The following is a 19,345-nucleotide window of genomic DNA, read 5'->3' as shown; positions in this document are numbered from 1 at the left end:
CAATGCAAAGAAAGTGAAAGCTGGTGGGTTTTATGAAGTCTTATAAATCTCTGTGCTGAACTGCCTGAAGAATGTAAAAATACACATCTACCAGCAGAGGTCAGTAGTGCGCAACATGGTAATGAGAGCGTTACACCCTGTGAAATCACAATGATGAAACGAAAGTAAAACCAAATGTCACTGCTAGGACCCAGGTCATCAGAGCCAAAAATATACACATTATTATAAACTTACCCAATGCATTTCACAGCAGAGGCCAGTTTTCCATTGCCCATTCTAAGGGACAAGAGAAAATAAGTATTCCTCATTTTAATAACACAGTTCACAAACTAACACAGCTCAGTACAAAGGACATGTAACCCTAACACAGTTATGAGCAGATATAATCCCATCATGGTTTAGTACAGATGCCTGTAAGTCTGTAAGCTTTACAGATAGTATTCAAACTAACACTCAGGACAAATGTTATGCAATCACTGACACATGTGACACTTTTGACAAACATTCCCTTTTACCTTGGCATTAGTGTGTCTGAACAAAGCTTTCCTTGTGCATATCTTGTCCCCAGTGTGATGTTTACAGTAGTTCCATTCACCCTGTGGAAATAGAAACTTTTCATTAGGGGGATCTACAGCTATGCACATGGCAAGGATGCACCCAGTGCGACCAGTTGTATGGAAGCACTGGAGCTTCTTCTGTCTTTGATGCTATATAGAGTGCTTAAATATTAATACATTTTCTATAGTTGCTAACTGGCTGCAGAGCTGCTTGGCCTTTTTAAAGAAGAAAAAGGAAACTGCAATATTTTCAGCAATATTTCTGTGGTGAAAAGGGGGCAATGCATGCTATAGGTTCTTAAGTAAACCTCACCTGATTTGCTGTATGTTGGAGGTGAGGTCAAGACAAAAGGAAATGAGGCTGACAGCTGCTTGCCCCATGACCCACGGCTCCTCCACCCTGCCCAGGGGAAATGTGGAAATAACAGCAAACAATGACAATTTGCTTTTTTCATGACAGCAATCAGCAACACAACTGACTAGGACTCCTACACCTGGAAAGAAAGTGAAACGTACAAAATGTATATGAAAACACAGCACAAGTCGCTAAAAGGCTTTAGAAAAAATATTTTTCTGGGGGGCTGAGATAAAAGATACGAAGGCTGAAGCTGCCCTAAAGAGACTCTAGAACCGAAAATGATGCTGAACACAAACCTCAGCTGATGGTAAGATATTACTGAGAAATTAGTGACAGAACTGGCAGTATATGCATGGTTTTTGTTCACATACACACACACACACACATACACACACACACACACACACACACACACACACACACACACACACACACAGAAGTTAATAATTATATCTTGGGGACTTTCCATTCAATTCTATGGGAAAAACCCTAATCTCAGCAATGACAAACACAACCCCTACCCAGCCCTAACCTTGACCATAAGTTACCAAGCAAAATACTATTTGAGGTTTTTTTTTTGAGTCACAGATTTTTATTAAATTGAGTTTTCCTTTAGGGGTAAAAAACTGGTATTCATCACGTTGTGGGGACATTGTGTCCTGATAAAGTAAGGTATACCTGCTCACATCAGGGTTCCCCCAGCTCTGGCAGAATACATTTCCATGACTTTTCCAAAACTTTTCCAGTACCACAAGAAAATTTTCCAAAACCCACAAGTTTGCTTTGATTTGATGATCATGCAGTTTCAGATAGTAATTGTCCTGCCCCGATCGTCCGCTCCTTCCGTGTGCCACGCCCCCTCGTTAACCTCGTGTGGAATCCCCGTGTGATCAGCTGTTTCTGGTTGTTGTCATTAGTCCTGTGTATTTAGTCCGCGTTTCAGTTTGTTTCCCCAGTCCAGTCATTGTAATGTCACTCCGTGTTTTCTTGCCTGCAGTTTTTTTTTTAATTATTATTTTAAATTTAAAAATAAATAAATAAATAAATTAATTAAAATTAAACCCCGTGTTTTCCGATTTCCTGACGGCCACTCCTCTGTCTCCGCTCCGCGTCCCGCATACGGCACGACAGTAATACTACAATTTTCGGTACGATAATAGCCAATCTGCTTACCAAATAAACACAGACGGTGGACAACTTTCGCCAATGTGCAAATAGCGTTTAATTAAGAAAATTAATCCCAATATTAAACTTATATGTATCTTATGATTGGTAGAGGCAAACGGAGTCAAAAACTGGAAACTTAACCCCTACCCTACCCTAACCATAAGTAACCAAACAAAATACAACAGTTTTTGCATTTTTAGTTTTTTCATAGCAGTCACCGATTTTTATAAAATAGAGTTTTCCCTTATGGAAAACGGATATATTTATCACGTTATGGGGACATTGTGTCCCCATAAGGATAGGTAAACCCGCTCACACACACACACCTACCTGATTTCCAGTTGCCTTTCACTACAATCCAACTCCTCCAGTAGCAGGGCCTCAATATCCCGCTGACTCAACCCACAGTTTCGGATCCTAGAAGCAAAGCATGCATCTGACTTTTTTCCTGCATGTTCATGTCTGCATGTTTTTGTCTGCACGTGTGTGTATACACATTTAAATGCTCACTCCAGTCTTCTCAGTGCATTCAGTGAACTCAGTGTTTTCTGCAGGGTTTCCATGGCTCCAGCTGGCAGGTCGTTACAGGACAAGCTGGATGGAGATACCACCATCATCACTATCACTTTCATCTCATTTCTGACCAAAATTGTCACCATAGTTACTGGCATCATACTTTCCAATACCATCATCATCAAGCATCACTCGCCTGTCTTTACACAACCAAAGACGTATTTACAGTGACGTCACAGCAATGTGCTCATTTCTCCTACATACTCACTCCAGCTCCACCAGCTGGCGGCAGGAGTGTAGAATTCCAGCCAGCATCTGGAGGTGGGTAACCTCAAATTTGCAATTTCTAAGGCTGGGAGGGGACAGAGTCAAGCATTAAAAAACGAAAAGTGATCAACCAGATCAATGCTTTTAAACCTCCTATGATCTACCCTCCATCACATGCATGATAATAAAAGAACAAAACAGGGTCATTTGCCTACAGCCATACCTCAGGGATTTGTCACAACTGTGATCTGGAGCAAGATGAACAACAGCTCTGTCTTCCTCACCCAGACTGTTGATTAAAGGCCACGTCCACAGCATGCAACAAATAAGCAATTCAATTACAGGCCAGAACCACAGATCTTGCAGCCAGATCACACCCACTATACAAACAGACTATACTTCAATGCCACACAAAAATGCAGTAGCGATTAAGACCAAAAGTGAAACAAATGGCATGATTAATCTGAGTGTGACTGGACTGTGGATGGCTGCCTCACCTTACTTCAACTCTGTGCAAATGTGCACATGTGGTCATGCCGATCGCCAGGTACAAAGCTCCATCAACGGTCATTTTATTATGGTTGAGACTACAGAGAGAATAAAAACATCCATAAAATCATAATAAAACTCAAAACTCAAGGGACACATCAAAAGACAAAGGCAACTAAGCACCATAAATACCTTGAAAAAAAATCATCTCACCTCACCAAGGTAGAAGCCCGATGTTCTCTGTCAAACTGTGCAAAGGGTTTTACACCATCGTCTCTCAGCTTATTATCAGACAAACTGAAACAGGAGAGACCACATACATCCAGAATGCCCACTAAATACATATTTTTGAAGTTGTGCAAAGAAATCATTCATACGTTCTTGATGGAATAGCTTTGATGTCGTATCATTAACATTAAAGCAGGAAAAAATGGGGTATTAAATGAAATATTAGCATTTTTACATGATACTATGATATATGTACAGACATATAATGTGTTCACATTATTTTTAATACTTCTAAAGGTTTGCCCCCCCCCCTCCCATATAGTTCTCGGGTTCTTCCCCTCATCCGCCCCACCAAAATTCCTTTGCATCCCACTACGGGGTGTGACCCACAGTTTAAACACCTCTGACCTACAGTCCATGCCAATTCTTCACAAGGCATAAACTTACATGTTATGGGCAATTGGTCACACAAGTAAACACAACAACACAAGGAGAATAGCCAAACTCCACACTTATGTACTCGGGGCTGGGTTTGAACCCCTAACTCTGGAAGTGTGAGGCAACACTGCACCACCATGCTATCCCATAATTAGTCACTTAACCTTAAAATGATAATTTTGTTAAATTAAATTAAATTAAATTGTAAAAGCAATATATTTCAGGAATAAGGAACCATTGTATCAGTGACTGACCACCGACACTAAAAGGACTGCAAGCAGGAGCCAGAGGTCTCACTTTAGCAGCTTCAGTGTAGTCATCTGAGGCAGGTGCGTCAGAACATTCAGTATGGACCTTTGCTCCAGGGAACCACCACTGAAGCTGTAATGGAAGCAAAAAACTTTTATTTTCTTTTATTTGTATTTACTCATTTGTTTGTTTGTTTATTTATTGTTTTTTTTTTATAATGTACAGTGGTACCTCAGTTCTCGAACTTAATCCGTTCCGGACTCCGGATCGAATCTTAAAAAGTTTGAGTTCTGATTGAATTTTTCCCATAAGAAATAATGGAAAACCAATTAATTGGTTCCCGGCCCCCCAAAATTACACCTAAATATGTTTTTTTTTTTTTTAGCATTTAAACACAAAATGAACAGGATAAAACAAGAAAAGCATTTGTTTCTTAATGGCTTCCAAAATGATAAAGATCTTATCCCAACATTACCCCTGTCCTGCTCTAATCTTCCGCTCCTTCCGTGTGCCACGCCCCCTCGTTAACCTCGTGTGGGATCCCCATGTGATCAGCTGTTTCTGGTTGCTGTCATTAGTCCTCTGTATTAAGTCCACGTTTCAGTTTGCTTCCCCAGTCCGGTCATTGGGTGCATTCGACTTGCTTACAGCGCTGGCTTAAAGCAACGCATTCTGATCCTGAGGCAATGCATTACGGTTAGATGCATTGCGACCTCTCACCCGGCTGCACAAACTGGAACCGCCTCTGTGACGACACACCTTTGCCCTTATTGGCTGAAGAGTTTAGTTACACGCATGACATACTGTATGTATCCCAGGCAGTTCCGATGCGTAATCTGCTATTTCTCCCGAATATCAAAATAAATGCTCTAATAGTACTGTGAAAAGGTTACTTTTTTTTCCTTTTCACTGGATTCAATTGCCTTATTTATATGGTTTGTTTATTAAATATAATTGTTCTGTATTTTCTTTATCTAGGGGAGTTAGCTGTGTATATGGTGGTCGGTTGTGCTGCTGCTGTGAAGGCAGGGAAGTCAGCTGCTCATTAGGGAGAGTGAAGACAGGTTTGGGTGATTATTAGGTCCTCTTAGCAGGGGGAGTTTGGGCGCTGCTAATTTGAGTTATACTAGGTGGGGGGAGGAATATCAAAGATTACCAGTTAGTAATTATGTAGCCCTTATGAGAATGCAGCCAAATGCAGAGGCATGGTGGGAGGTCAAACATAGCTGCCATGGCTTGTTTGGTTTGTTATGAGTTAATTTTGTGTTTTATCTTTGCGCAGCTCACTCCATGCACACCTGAACAGGTGGTAGGTTCCAGGTAGGTGAGGTGGTAAAGGTGAAGGCCAGGAGAGAGAAAGGGGGGGGGGCAGCTTGCTGTGAGGTTGTGGTTTTAAACCTGTGTTTGGTTTTCTTTAATGTAGATGGTTTTCCTGGTGGATGTTTTTTTTTTTTTTGCGCCATCATTTCATTATTATTTTGTTAATAAACTTTACAACTTTTCTGCACCTACTCCTGCTAATTGCCAATTGGACTGTTTTTTTTTCCCCAACATCCCTTTTTATCAGTTTTTGGGCCAAAACCACCCCATTCCCCTTTATTTCCCTTCCTTTTATGGAGGGCCGGCGGACAAGTACACATAAGTTAGTGGTTTATTTATTGTTAGTTACTGTAATGTTGCGCTGCTTTATTTGGTTAATCGTCCAGTCTGTGAAGAAGGCATTCAAGTAAGAATTGCACTGTAGTATGACTCATTTCCTGGCGTGTACAATTTGTATTAGGTCAGCGTTCACGGTTCGACTTCTGATATTCAGATCGAGTTCTAGGTCAAACTGGTTTGTTCGACTTTCAAGAAATCCGAGTTCTGGTGAGTTCGAGAACCGAGGTACCACTGTATATAGATATATACATATGTCGGTGCGTGTGTATAGTAAGTGTTCTTTAGACTACTAGTAGCTTGAGGTTGACGTATTGCAGACCACTGTACTTGTGTCACCTCCGTGTGCTAATACGGTTAGCTAGTTACCTGTCCATGCAGAGTGAAGCATGTTATTCATCCCACTTTAACGAAATACAATTTTACTTAATCCTAACATTTTCACAGAAATGGAGACCTGTATGCCACCTAAATCTTCACAAACACATTTTTCAAATCAGAAAAATATTTAAGAATAAAAAGAATATTTAAAAAGCTGTTTAAACAACATCAAACCCTTGACTTCCCACGTTTGAGTAACAGCGTTTTTGAGGCTGCTGATTGGTTCACAGTGGCTGTTATACTCACTCTAGCTGCACTAAGCTTGAGCATGCTGACAGTCTCCTGCAGAGTTCATCCATGTTGTTAGGAAGGATACAAGAGCACCGAAGACTGTAGCATAGAGAAACATTCTTTGAGTTAAAGAAATGCTACAGTATGAAGGACAGGTGTGATCAAGATTGACTTTTTCTTTGATTGGGTGCAATGACTGCTTTACCTGAATTTCTTGTATAGGAGGAACCCATTTTCAGGTTTTTGGGTGGAATGCATTACGTTCCTTAGGGGTTTGCTGGAAAGATATTGACATATAATGAGACCAGTGGAAATGATAATAATTGATACTTTTACTGATCCCTATGGGGAAATTGTCCTTATGCCTCCCTCAACTTGCTCTTTGCAGACTACGCTGTCTGTGAAGGGCAGCCACCTGTTGGGGTGCCCAGAGAACTGGGGGTTAAGGGCCTTGCTCAAGTGCCCGCAGATGTGCTGAGGCTGGGTTTAAACTGGTGACTTTCTGATTACAGGCACACAGGCTTAGTCCACTGAGCCACATGCTGCCTCCACATGCTATTCCTCTAGAAATTCACATGCAATTGAGCTGACAAAGGCCAATACCTTTTATTGACTCCAAACTTCATGATGAGTCTCTGCTTCTCTTCGTGGCTATTTGGAAGAAATGCATTTAAATATGCATTAAACACACCTTGAAAGAGGGAGTGAGAAGTCCAGCTCTAACCAATGGGAAAGCATAGTGCTAAACTGTTGCTGTCCAATGAAAAACATTTATCTCCAAAAATCCACATAAAAAAAATTCTCAGAAACTAAATCAACATAAAAGAACAGAATGAGAGACCCTTAGCATCACAAATAGAAACTTATATTTACACAACCTTCAGTGATCAGTCGTTCACAAAGAAAGATTGGCTTAAAATGGACTTAAGTGGATTGTTGTCAGCTAGGCAAATATGTCAGTCAACCAATTACCAACTAATCTTGCTTTATATTAAAAACACAATTAATAATGATGTTAGTTAGCTAGCTAGCTAACTATCAGTGTTGTTAAAATTTGTTATTTATTGTAATGCATACAAATGACTATCATGAATAATGATGTTAACTAGTACAAACATAAACACTAGTTAAATAGATGACATAATTGCACTGGTAAATTAGTAGAGAGAAGACAATCGGCATATTGCATCTTTAGTAAAAAGTCAAAAATTGTCAAAAAGTGGATATCATGGTTTTCATTGGACAGCAGCAAAACAGAACCTAACCCTTTACTGTGGTGCCCAGCTTATTGGCAAAAAGGGAAAAGAGTTCAACTGCCCTCACCATCTAGAAGTCTTGTGTTGATGAATGTTTCTAGGTGCAAAAAAGGCAAAAACCATTGAGTTTGTTATCAATTCTGCAGGGGTTGGAAGTTCCCAATAAAGACGGGTCCCATCCTTGCTATGAACTTACGTGATGTCCACAGCTCTCATGCTCCTGAGGCTCCTGAAGGCTTCAGCCACCGCAAGGACCCCCGGCATGGTGACACCATTCTCACTGACACTAAAAACAGAGGTTATTGAAAAGAGGTGAGATTCCCTTAGCAGAAACCCAGTGTCCATGCAATACTAAGATCACAAGATTAAGTATAGTTTCCTTGCTATTTTCCCTCTACCAGCATCTGCACTAAGAATGCTGAAACTCTTACTTTATTTCCTGGACAGCTGTGAGATGGGGTAAGAGATCCATAAGCTTCTTCAAGCCCTGATTCCCCAGAGCATTACTGGACAGGCTGTGAAACAGAAGTAAAAACACACACATACATAAATACACACACAGCTCAAGAAAAAAGTAGTATCACCTATTAAAGGGGTGGTTCACATCAACACTGGAAAAAAAGATATGTTTTGGAGGGGCTTTAGTGCTGTCTATCCATCAAGGTTGTTCTGCTCGGAGTTGCCTAGTTTTGGATATATCTACCGTAGAAAAATTGGTCTTCTCTCAAATATAATGTCTCTTACCAGAGATTATGACCCGGTTACTCAAGATAATCCATAGACTTTGTTGTGAGCAGTTTAATGTAGGAATTATTTCCTTCAACCCAACACCATACACCAATCGTATCACTGCGCACCATGGAAAGAATGGCATTCAGTTTCATGATATATGAGAGAACAGAGATATTTTTACGCTTGATATCTACCAACAGAACCACCTAGATGGATAGATAGCACTAAAGCCCCTCTAACACATCTCTTTTTTGAGTTTGAGAACATTGCCATTTTGGGCTTTCTGGGATTCCTCATCACCAAGGACTAATAGGACAATTGAACCCGAGTCCCCACTGCATGTATATATATACTCACTCCAGAAAGGTCAGGCCCTGACAGCATCTCAGGGTCTCATACAATTTATCTACATGGGAAGAACGTAGATCACACTCTGACAGCCTGGGGAGAGTCAAGATCAAAACTCATTATCACCACCATCATCACCATCCTCATCACCGCCCCAAACAATATCATTCTCACTGCTGCCATCATTACCGTTAACTACCACCATTTTTTTTTTATCATCCCCAGCACTTTCATCATCACCGCCCTCTTCAGTAAATCAAAATCCAAAGTATAAATACCTAAGTCTCTTGGACTGTACTAAATCTTGCTTTGGTGTCTTCTCACTGCGACAGAGACAGAGAATGCGAAAACGTTGATCAAGCTGACCACCTTGGTAGTGAAAATCAGTCACTACCACTCTTGACAAATAATAAGAAACAAACAGCTATTAATGCCAAGAAAAGCATTTTCTTACCCCAAAGTCTGGTTTTGTGTTTCTGTGCTAAATATAACTGACACCTTGGTGGGATCTTGACGCCTGCAAGAGAAGAACAACTCGTGTACAATTAGTCCGGTAGCTCTAAATACCCCTAGATGTCGCAGTTAGCAGTATATAAATACCCCATGATGTGTCAAGTAACAGTATCAAGAACACCAAGGGTTCCCCCTAGTTTAGCTACTGTGTTGTCACAAGGTTTATAAATGCATGTGGCATTCTAAACCAAATAAATCTATCTATCATGTACCTGTATTGTATTGTGAATTGTAATGAATAAAACAAACATTTGTACCCCATGGTAACATACCTGATGTTCACCTCGGCCACAGCAGGATAGTTAGTCACTGAACGGCTCAAAATTGACAGCCCGTTCATTGTCAGAAAGGTGGAATTCATACTGTTGAGAGAGGAATGACATCAGAACACATGAAGTGACATCAAATAGCCAGTGAAGCATAAATTAAGCCATACCTATAATAATAATTGATACTTTATTGATCCCTGTGGGGAAATTGTCTTTATGCCTCCCTCAACTTGCTCTTTTTTGTAAAGCAAGTTGTCCATGAAGGGCAGCCACCCGTAGCAGCGCCCAGGGAGCTGGGGGTTAAGGACCTTGTTCAAGGACTCACAGACATGCTGAGGCCAGGTTTGAACCAGCGACCTGATTACAGGCACCCAGGCTTAGCCCACCAGTGATGCGCGGGTCAATGTATAAACAACCCGAACCCGACCGACGTTTTCAATAACCCGCCCGCAACTCGGACCGCAAAAAAAAATATATATATATTGTACCCGACCCGCTTCCTGACCCGCATTTTTTTTTATAGCCTAGTGTTATGTAATAAAGGCTTGATTTATTAATTTATTTCATTTCATTTTCTTAATTAAGATGCTGCATGTGTTTATCCAGTCTAATCGAAGTGTGCGTCTCTCCCCCGACTTTCCCAACAAAATCCCACCCCCTCTCAGAAAATACATAAAACTGACATTACTGAGCTATATGTGTTTAAAAGTAACCTATTAAAATGATTCAATGGCATTGCTCAGTTCAACGTGTTGGGAAATCGGGAATTTTGTCCCGCATCAGCATTTATTCAACAATTAATAACGCTCAACATTCAAAAGGTAAATAAGGATTACCTACTTGTATTAGTAGGCTTAGGCTATTTCGCCACGTGGATGCCCAATTGAAGCTCTCACAAGCACAAAATACAGGCATAGAATATGTTAATAAAGTCTTTATTAACGCATTTTAAACGAACAAAAACAGGTAGGCTAAACCAAAGACTGAGGCTACAATATCCATAAATAAATGTTCACAATAATTGGCATCTTTATTTCAAACGACCCGACCGACCGCGACCCGAATATCATTAAAAATATTTTTGGATGACTCGTAACCGCTCATTTCGGGTCAACCCGCGCATCACTGTAGCCCACTGAGCCACACACTGCCCCCAAGGAAATAAATCTTTTGTAACACAGCAGGACTGATAATAAGCTTGGTTTGATGATGCATTTATACCATTTTGTGTGTTATGTTCAGGGACATGTTGGGTTATTATGAGTCAGCTGTGGGACAAAGTTAGAAGAGTAGATCTGAGAAAGTTAGCTCTTACACGACTTCTTTGGAGACACTGAGCTGCGGCAGCCAGTCAACCAAAACCTGCAGGGCATCATCCTTCATCACTGCTCCAGACAAACTGACATCACCATGGTAACAAGAAAGGAAAATAGTGAGCGGCTTTTAAGAGAAAAACACACGATTTAGTTCATTACTGAACAAAAGTGACATTTTCAAATTAGCATTTAACCAACAGTTAAAGAGTGCTCTCATTTAATTTTAGAAGAGCAGAGTCACAAACTAATTTAATGATTCAGTCAGAGCTAGATATCAAAAATTAAACTAAACTGGACATTTTTTTGCACAGCCTCGGAATATGAGCGATATCACTAAAATGAAAAGTTGTTTTTGTCTAACTGGAAGACTTACTCAATGACAGAGAGTCCAAAACATCTTGCCAAGATCAGACACAGCTTTTGCATCTCATCTGGTGTAAATGTGCAGTTCAGAAAGCTGTGGAAGGAGAAGCACATAGAGATCCACATGACAAGGCAGATGTATTGAGCAGTTTCACATCTGATTGGTTGGTCCCGCCTCCTCTAGTTGCTTGGACCCACCTTCTCTACAATCTGATTAGTTGCCTCTCTGAACCAATCATTTCTTGTTGTGCCCTCAGAACATTTTCGTATAAGTTAAACTCCCATGAGCTGAAATATATTCTTCTTTATACTTATTTTTGGACATTTTGACAACTACTAAACACTAGCTACTCTGACTGAACGACTGACTGACTGTATACACACACTAAATTAAGACGACGACTAGAAACAGACTGCTCTGATTGGATAGAAAGTATCCAATACAATGAAGTTTCAACATGACAACAGCATAGTGACCAACCATTGACAGGTGGTGTGTGCAGCGCCCTCTGCAGAGGTTCGTTGTTTGACAGGTGCGCGGAAAGACTCACCGTGCCATGTATGCTGTATTATAAATTAGGCTTTTCATGGTCAATCAGTGACTCACCCATAGTGTGGGAACTTTTGATTTAGAAGACACAGGTACACACAATAGCTGCCGTTTCTATACGTATGATGTGCTCCTAGGGCTGGACAATAATTCGATATCAATTTATATCGCGATAGAATTTTTTTCAATAACGGTGATACGATTTTTAAACACATTTCCGATATTTCGATATACATTTGAATATACCCCTTTGTCTTAGCATTTTCTCATTGGTTATGTCGATTCTTTTATGTCGCCGAACCCTAATATCTTGAGCACAAAAGAGGGCCAAAATCGCCGCTTAACATCGGTTATCTCCATCCCCGTGACGATTCGCCAGCTTTTAAAAATGTATCACAAGTGCTAAACAGCGCGTATTCAAATCGCATTCGCATGGTAATTTGCTGAACAACGCAGCTGTGAAACGCGATCCAGGTAAAACTTTTTTAGACAGCATAAATAATATTGAAGCATTTGTTTTCAAGCAGACTGTTAAAGGCAAAAGCAACAAAGCATTTTAGACTTTGTAAAGAAACCATAGTAACCGCGTGTATGATACTTTTCAGAGCTGTGTCAGAGCGAAATGACTCGTGAATTTAATTTTGACACTGGTTAGCTTTTTGTAAAAACGAACTACAGTACACCCCGCAGGTTTTTTGTGATTTTGTGAGCGATCTTTGTGTTTTCAATATAGTAGGGTGACCAGATAATCCATGTCAGGGAGGACACTCTGAGCTAGGACAGGAATTGTAAATTACCATTTCAATTAAACGGACCTGGATTTCACTTGAGCACTCAGCTCTTGCTGTGTGCTGATTGGTCAGTCTCCTATAATCATGCATGTGTCACTAATGCTAATGTGAAACAGCTGGATGAGTCTTTCAGTCAAGGAAACAAACCAGTCAAAGCACAAGAAGAGCTGAACTATTTAGCCGAGCACAGGAGCCTTTCAATTAGAAAGTAGTTTGTAAAACCCGATGTAGCTCAAAGTGTCCTCCCTGACATGGATTGTCTGGTCACCCTATATTCAATATAGAAGAACATATTTAATTATATTTCAAAGAATATAATTAAAGGTTTGTATCTAGAAACAACGGTGGTTTTTATTGTATACTGGTAAATCTCTGCTGTTAGTTGGTGCACATATGCCTTTTGTTAGCCAACATGTATGTCGGGGCCGGCTCTACACTGGGGCAAGAGGGGGCAACGCCCCCTTAAGCAAAAGTCCTGCCCCCTTAAATCAAACTTTTAGAAGTTGAGGAAGAAAATAATAATTACCCACAAACTGAATATGGACAAGATTTACTACAGTAGCTGAAAAATCCATTGAAAAAGGCACAAACGAGATGATAAGTTTCACTTCTTGTTCGCTCTTTCCCTCCGCGTTCTGTTTGTGCGCGGGCTCACACAGCACTCAGCAGAGATCCCTCACTCACCCTCCCCCCAGCTAAACATCCAATCACTGTTAGTATGGAAATGAGCCAGTTTCTCAGTAGGCAGGGCAGAGCGAAATGAGCTGCGCGATTGCGGGAGGTTTAGAGGAAGCAGCAATCTCTCTCGTCAAAATCATCATTTTGTCTATTGGGGGGGGGGGGGGGGGGGGTCTTGATCGTGGGATACTGTACCCCCCGATCAAGAACCCCACAAATAGACAAAAATAGCAGTTTGGGGGGGGGAGGTCTTAACATTTTTCTTTTGTTTTTTTTTTTTTTTAAAGAAAGATAACCTCACCTTGTAGGAAAATTTTATGTAAAACGATTTCAGACACCCCTAGTGTGGACCGTACCATTTTAACCACCTCGGCGCTAGAAGCAGCTTAGCCAGTCGGTTACGTCATTCATTCTCATTGAGCGACTTGTTCGTTGTGATTTCAAGATTCTTTATTCGTCACATACATAGTTATAACAAGTACAACATGTAGTGAAATGAACCCTGACCGATCCTATTTTTCAGTTTTATATTTCAAGACTCGGTGAATTGATTTTTTCTTTTTCATAACTTAGCCTACCCTTTTTAGTTTTGGTAATATTGGCAATAGTGAAAAGTGTTTTGTTGGGTTCAAATATGTTTGATATAGGCCATCCAATTAAGGTAAACATCATGTTTTTACTTGTTTTAATCTGATGAGGAATATTTTATTTTATTTTTTGTTGTTTTACTTTTCAGTTTTCCCCCTGAGGGATTGCCACCTTACTGTGGTCAGGGGCTTTGCGTGCCTCAGTGACCCTAAGAGCTACACCAGCAGAAGCTTAGCCTTCAGGTGGGACACCCAAGTTGGACAGGTCTTAGGGTAGAGGCCTGACAAAGTGCAATCCAATTACATGACAAAAACAGTTATCCAGAGCACCACCCCACCCCTTTCCCGCCTTTGTCGCCACCATGTGCCCCCTTCACATTTCTGTCTGCCCCCTCATATATGCATGTCTAGAACCGGCCCCGATATATGTACATATTTATAGCATGCCGATCGCGTCAAACAAATTGCGGCAATGCCAAAAACACCTAAAACCTGTGCATGTACATCCTCAGTTATTAACGCACATAAATACATTTCAAGCACATGTTAATATATTGCTGCCATATTGGTTTTCGGTTATCTCGACGCTTTTTGGCAACCCCCTAGGCCGGCGACATAACCGGGTTCGACTGTATATGAATAATCAGCCTGTTCTAGTTTAAATGGAAATATATTATTGTTAATAAGCTGAGTCTGAGAGTTTTATTTATCTGATAGTTTCTTTCACATTTCTTGTTTGTAAAGGCTAAATACAAATAAAAAGTGAACCTTATTTTTTTTTGTACTGTTTTTATTTAAAAAAAAATTATATAATTTTAATAGGAGGAGCCTGGAGGTATTATAGACTTTGCAAATTCAGTTTGCAGACATCCATTGTGTGTGTCCTCGGCAGTTTTTTCCTGAGGCTTTTTAATATTGTCCATATCAATATCGGAATTATATCGTATCGACCAAAATTAAGAAATATATCGTGATATAAATTTTTGCCATATCGTCCAGTCCTATGTGCTCCTCTGGCAAATGTTGGTTATGTTTGCTTTACATTTTCCTTTTAATGCCAATTTTGGCATCAGAGTACAAAATCATCAATCTAATTCTAATGGAACCATGAAACATGTGCCAGTTTAACGCCATTATGAGAGTGTGAGTTTGTCTAACGTCTAATGTGGCATGGCCTTACCTGACAATGCGGCCCGGGGCATCCTCAACACTGAGGAGAGATAAAAGATAATACGACATTATTTTCAAATCTATTCAACCATATACATAAAGATCTTCTAGAACTTTCTGTCTCGCGTTCATATGAAGCAGATATAAACAGGTATACGGATGTTTAATTAGATATAAGACCCACCTCTGTGCATCTGGGTCTTGAGACAAGGATAATTTAATTTCCTTAATTTCTTTGTTTCCACTGCAGAAAAAGAGGAGTCGACAGATCAAACGTGAATGAATACAGGATTTCATAACAGGTATCACACATGGCTCTGTGGAAGCAGGCAACAGCACATGACTGTCGGCGGGAACTCACACTACATGGATCCTCTGTATATTAGGACATGAGGTCATCTTTTCTACCACATAAAGAACACCATCCAGGGAGACTCCATTTTTCCCAAGGCTTAACACACAGACAAAAAAACCAAGGTATCAATACATGTGTTGTCATTTAAAAAGTAAAATGGTAAGACAAAATCAATATTACTAAACTAAATGACTACTAATACCTAATTAATTAACGTTAGCTCATATACTCACTGAACTGTGGTGAGGGATGTCATCTTAGGTAAGACGTCGGCAATCTTAGAGATCCCGTGGTTCATCAGCATGTTGTCACTGAGGCTGCAAAGACACAGCAATTAGCCCATGATCCTCCCGTTACAGAAGGCAGTGCAAAGCAACTTGGCAGCCTCACGCTGTCCTGCGTCACTCAGGCACAAGACAGCAGTATGCAAATAGCCCTGCACGCCTTCACTAATTGACAAAATGTCTCTAAACTCAAGCCAATTCAGCTACCAGCTGCCTTCCAAGCCAACATCTGACACGAATGGCTCGCGATGACCTCATCCACACATCCCATGACAGCAACAAAAACTACAGTAATAATGGTCATATTAATTACTTGAGCTCAGCAATCCCAGGGCAGTTCCCTAGAGCAATGGCCAGCTTTGAGGCTCCTGCATCAGTCAGGTTCCCACTGATGAACCTTTGGGGGGAATCATACCAGAATTTTTATTACACCAGAGAGTGTTATTTTATCCTAATCACACACTGAAACCTGAGTGGCTGGAGTAAATATATGCCAGACAAAAACACTCCCCAGTCACCCTGGCAGAGCATTAATACACAAAAATGATTACAATGAAAACAAACAAATAACATTCATCAATGCCATTCTTAATGGGGTAGATGGCATAATAAAAAATATACAGTTGTGAATTAGATGCATTTCGCTTATTTCCTGTCTTAGTCACATAGATTTTGTATTCATATGGGTTAAGATGACAGACACAGGAAATGACTCACTCAAGTCTCCTCAGGCTTGTCAGTCTCGGAAGGATTCCAGACAGCACCTCAGCAAACCTGTCTTCATATTTTCGGCTCCGAAAACTGATGAACAACAAGTTAAAACATAATTAAACACATTTAACCCCCATGAACTCATATAAACAGATCTAAACCCCTCATAACCTGAATTAAGCTCATATTTGCATTTTGTAGAGCTTAAACAGGCTGTGCATTTGTGAGCAGTTATTTTTCATTTTCAGCTGTAGGCTACTTTCAGCTACAGCCTACTTTGTTGTCAACCACAGATGCTGGGAAATTAGATTCATTTAAGCCAGCGCTGTAAGCGGCTGCTTGAAGTCCAACACAACCACAGATTCAACTGCTTAGCCTTGGTATCCCGGATGTATAACTCGTATTTTTAACCTCGTATTTTTGCATGTGAATTCGTACCATTGAATTGGAGCAACTTTGAAATGTTCTCTTTGAGTTTTTGAAACTTGAGTTTTTTGTAATTTGTATCTTTAAACCCTGAATTTGTTTTATCGTGAATTTGTGAGCATGGAAAAATAGCAGTGAAACTGCAATTTGAAGACTGTAATTAAGAGGCAAAAAATCTGATGGCATATTCCCAATAAATATTCAATGTTAGAATTTCAGTGTCATATAAAATTCAAATTGTGATGAAACAGAGTTACTTCCATAAAGAATAGTCCAATTAAGCCACACCCATTGCTGACACAGGTGTATAATTACACACATATTCTTAACACATACTTGTTACTATGGTACACATATTCATTGGGTGCCACTCAAGTACATCATTTTCGGTTTGGAACACACAGTGAAATGATGGAATACATTTCTTGACACGAGCGGAACCTAATTCACAAACAAATATTCAACACGGAAAGCATTATGCTAAATGTGGCCGTAAATTTTGTAGGGCTAGTGCTGGTTACAGTCAATCATAAATGGAAATTTGGGAATATTTTGGGGGATTTCCCAATAAATTACACACTGGTGAGAGAGTGGTTGATAAAAGGAAGACCGTATGTCAGCTCTGTTATACTGAAGTCGGATATGGTGCTGGAAGTACATCCACCATGCAAACTCATTAGAGACAACATCATCAGAGTGTGTCTATGAACGCAGCAAGGTAAAAACATAGGGGGAGCAGATAATCTATGTCAGGGAGGACACACTGAGCAAGGAAAACCGGGAAAAAGACTGAGATAGTGTCACAGAGATATAGTTTATCTATGGCATAATACGACAAAAATAAGATAAAAGCTTTATTGTCATTGTAAGTACAATGAGATTTAGTTTGGAACACGCCAGCAGATGCACAGTATATTTACAATTAAATAGATTCTGAGGCATAAAATAGAATGGGAGAGTATGTTCAAACATGTGTGTGTGTGTATATACTGTAAGTGACTCATGTTTTGATATCCAAACAGGTCAACAGACGCATTGCTTTTCACCTACAGCTTCCTCATTATGTTTGCATTTGCAGTTTTAAGAATAGGTCATTTCAAAACAAATTCTGGAACTGTGAAATCAAAACCAAGGTTTGTACCAAACCCTGAATATTGTGGGCTGTTACACAACAGTCCTGGTTTCCCTGCCCCCTGGCAAATGTCATCATAGGAGACCGCCCTGGCTAGATTTCCCTGTCTTTCACAACCTGATATTGTCATAATGCAATCAAAGATTATTAATGTTTAGGGGGTTACAACTGACAACAACAGGTCTAGAAAGGGTTCCCGTAGTTTTGAAAAAGTTTTAGTTTTACCTTTCAGGCTGTATGTTAATTGTTGCAATGGAATTATCTCTTTTAACAGGTGGTTAAATATGTTGAACGTTGAATGATAGTTTATTCCAATACCCTTCTCCTTTATATACTTCTTCATAAGAAATAACTCCTAGCCTTCAGTTTACCATCTATATCTGGTGTCCCATTATGTATCGCCTTTCAGAGATGGTATGAACTAACTTCCAAAAGTGTTGTAGCCTTGCACATTCCTTGAAACACAGATCCCAAGTTTGTTCTAGACAGAGGACTCATTGGAAATACAGAATACACTATACTAGAGGTCGACCGATGTATCGGTTTTGCCGATTAATCGGCACCGATAGTTGATTCCCGGAACTATCGGTTATCGGCAGGGGCGGATTAACGCACAGGCTAGATATGGCTTAAGCCTAGGGGCCCCACGTGTGCCAGCCTGCAAGGGGGCCCCCATTGGCGCGGAGGGGGGTGGGGTTGGGGGGCCCACAGACTACTGTAGCCTAGGGGCCTCTGTACACCTTAATCCGCCCCTGGTTATCGGCAAAAATCCACGCCGATAGTTTTTCCGGGTTGCGTCAGAGCTGAAGCGGCTGAGAACGGTCCGTTGTCCTTATACAGTGCGAGAGCCAACATATATATCTATGGCAAGAGCCGCCTCTATAGGCGAAAATCGCTGTAAAGCACATGCTTTTGTTTTGACACGTGATACTGTTAGTTGCAAGGAGAGCGCAAGCTGCCTGGAGAGAGCGCGGTGCACGGACAACGCTGACACTTCAAATGCACGTTTAAAACACAGACAGCGAAAAGGTATGTATACAGTACACTACAGTACATGTTTTCATCTCAATATAAAGTAATTCATTTGTTGATTAGATTCTGCATTGGAGAAAGAACAGCAGTATGTTTGTCGACAAGGCTGAGAGGACGCTAACATTAGCAGTACATCAAGCGGTTAAAATAATGTGGCAAAAATACACGCAAGTCCGACCCAAATGTTTAATGTCATGATTGTTACCATCAGGAATGCATTCGATTTCAGTTCTTTTTATCTTCAGGCACAGGGTGCGATTTGCCGGGGGGATGGGGGGATCCGACTGGAGCGCTTCGA

General features: G+C 40.5%; 2 protein-coding genes across 2 annotated transcripts in view; one reads left to right on the top strand and one right to left on the bottom strand.

The window, feature by feature from the left end:
* Positions 1-19,345, bottom strand: part of nlrc5 (NLR family, CARD domain containing 5) — a 39,184-nt gene that overhangs the window by 12,278 nt on the left and 7,561 nt on the right. Inside the window, exons 6-33 of the mRNA XM_023819829.2 lie at positions 16,464-16,547; positions 16,060-16,143; positions 15,696-15,779; positions 15,469-15,558; positions 15,292-15,351; positions 15,118-15,147; positions 11,342-11,425; positions 10,968-11,051; positions 9,656-9,745; positions 9,325-9,387; positions 9,149-9,193; positions 8,880-8,963; positions 8,222-8,305; positions 7,987-8,076; positions 7,858-7,887; positions 7,138-7,185; positions 6,740-6,811; positions 6,550-6,633; positions 4,315-4,398; positions 3,565-3,648; positions 3,360-3,449; positions 3,086-3,151; positions 2,864-2,947; positions 2,593-2,676; positions 2,413-2,499; positions 871-957; positions 516-596; positions 235-276 (exon numbers count right to left, since the gene is read on the bottom strand). Coding sequence (XP_023675597.2) covers positions 235-276; positions 516-596; positions 871-957; positions 2,413-2,499; positions 2,593-2,676; positions 2,864-2,947; positions 3,086-3,151; positions 3,360-3,449; positions 3,565-3,648; positions 4,315-4,398; positions 6,550-6,633; positions 6,740-6,811; positions 7,138-7,185; positions 7,858-7,887; positions 7,987-8,076; positions 8,222-8,305; positions 8,880-8,963; positions 9,149-9,193; positions 9,325-9,387; positions 9,656-9,745; positions 10,968-11,051; positions 11,342-11,425; positions 15,118-15,147; positions 15,292-15,351; positions 15,469-15,558; positions 15,696-15,779; positions 16,060-16,143; positions 16,464-16,547 — 2,079 coding nt within the window. The remainder of the gene's footprint in view (positions 1-234; positions 277-515; positions 597-870; positions 958-2,412; positions 2,500-2,592; positions 2,677-2,863; positions 2,948-3,085; positions 3,152-3,359; positions 3,450-3,564; positions 3,649-4,314; positions 4,399-6,549; positions 6,634-6,739; positions 6,812-7,137; positions 7,186-7,857; positions 7,888-7,986; positions 8,077-8,221; positions 8,306-8,879; positions 8,964-9,148; positions 9,194-9,324; positions 9,388-9,655; positions 9,746-10,967; positions 11,052-11,341; positions 11,426-15,117; positions 15,148-15,291; positions 15,352-15,468; positions 15,559-15,695; positions 15,780-16,059; positions 16,144-16,463; positions 16,548-19,345) is intronic.
* Positions 4,839-19,345, top strand: part of dhcr7 (7-dehydrocholesterol reductase) — a 155,538-nt gene continuing 141,031 nt past the window's right edge. Inside the window, exon 1 of the mRNA XM_072717816.1 lies at positions 4,839-4,850. The gene's annotated coding sequence lies outside the window, so the exon portion shown is untranslated. The remainder of the gene's footprint in view (positions 4,851-19,345) is intronic.

The sequence above is a fragment of the Paramormyrops kingsleyae genome, chromosome 11, assembly GCF_048594095.1.
Source record: "Paramormyrops kingsleyae isolate MSU_618 chromosome 11, PKINGS_0.4, whole genome shotgun sequence".
NCBI classification, from domain to species: Eukaryota; Metazoa; Chordata; class Actinopteri; order Osteoglossiformes; family Mormyridae; genus Paramormyrops; species Paramormyrops kingsleyae.
The sequence above is the reverse complement of the archived record's forward strand: the minus strand, read 5'-3'. Positions and strand labels throughout refer to the sequence as shown.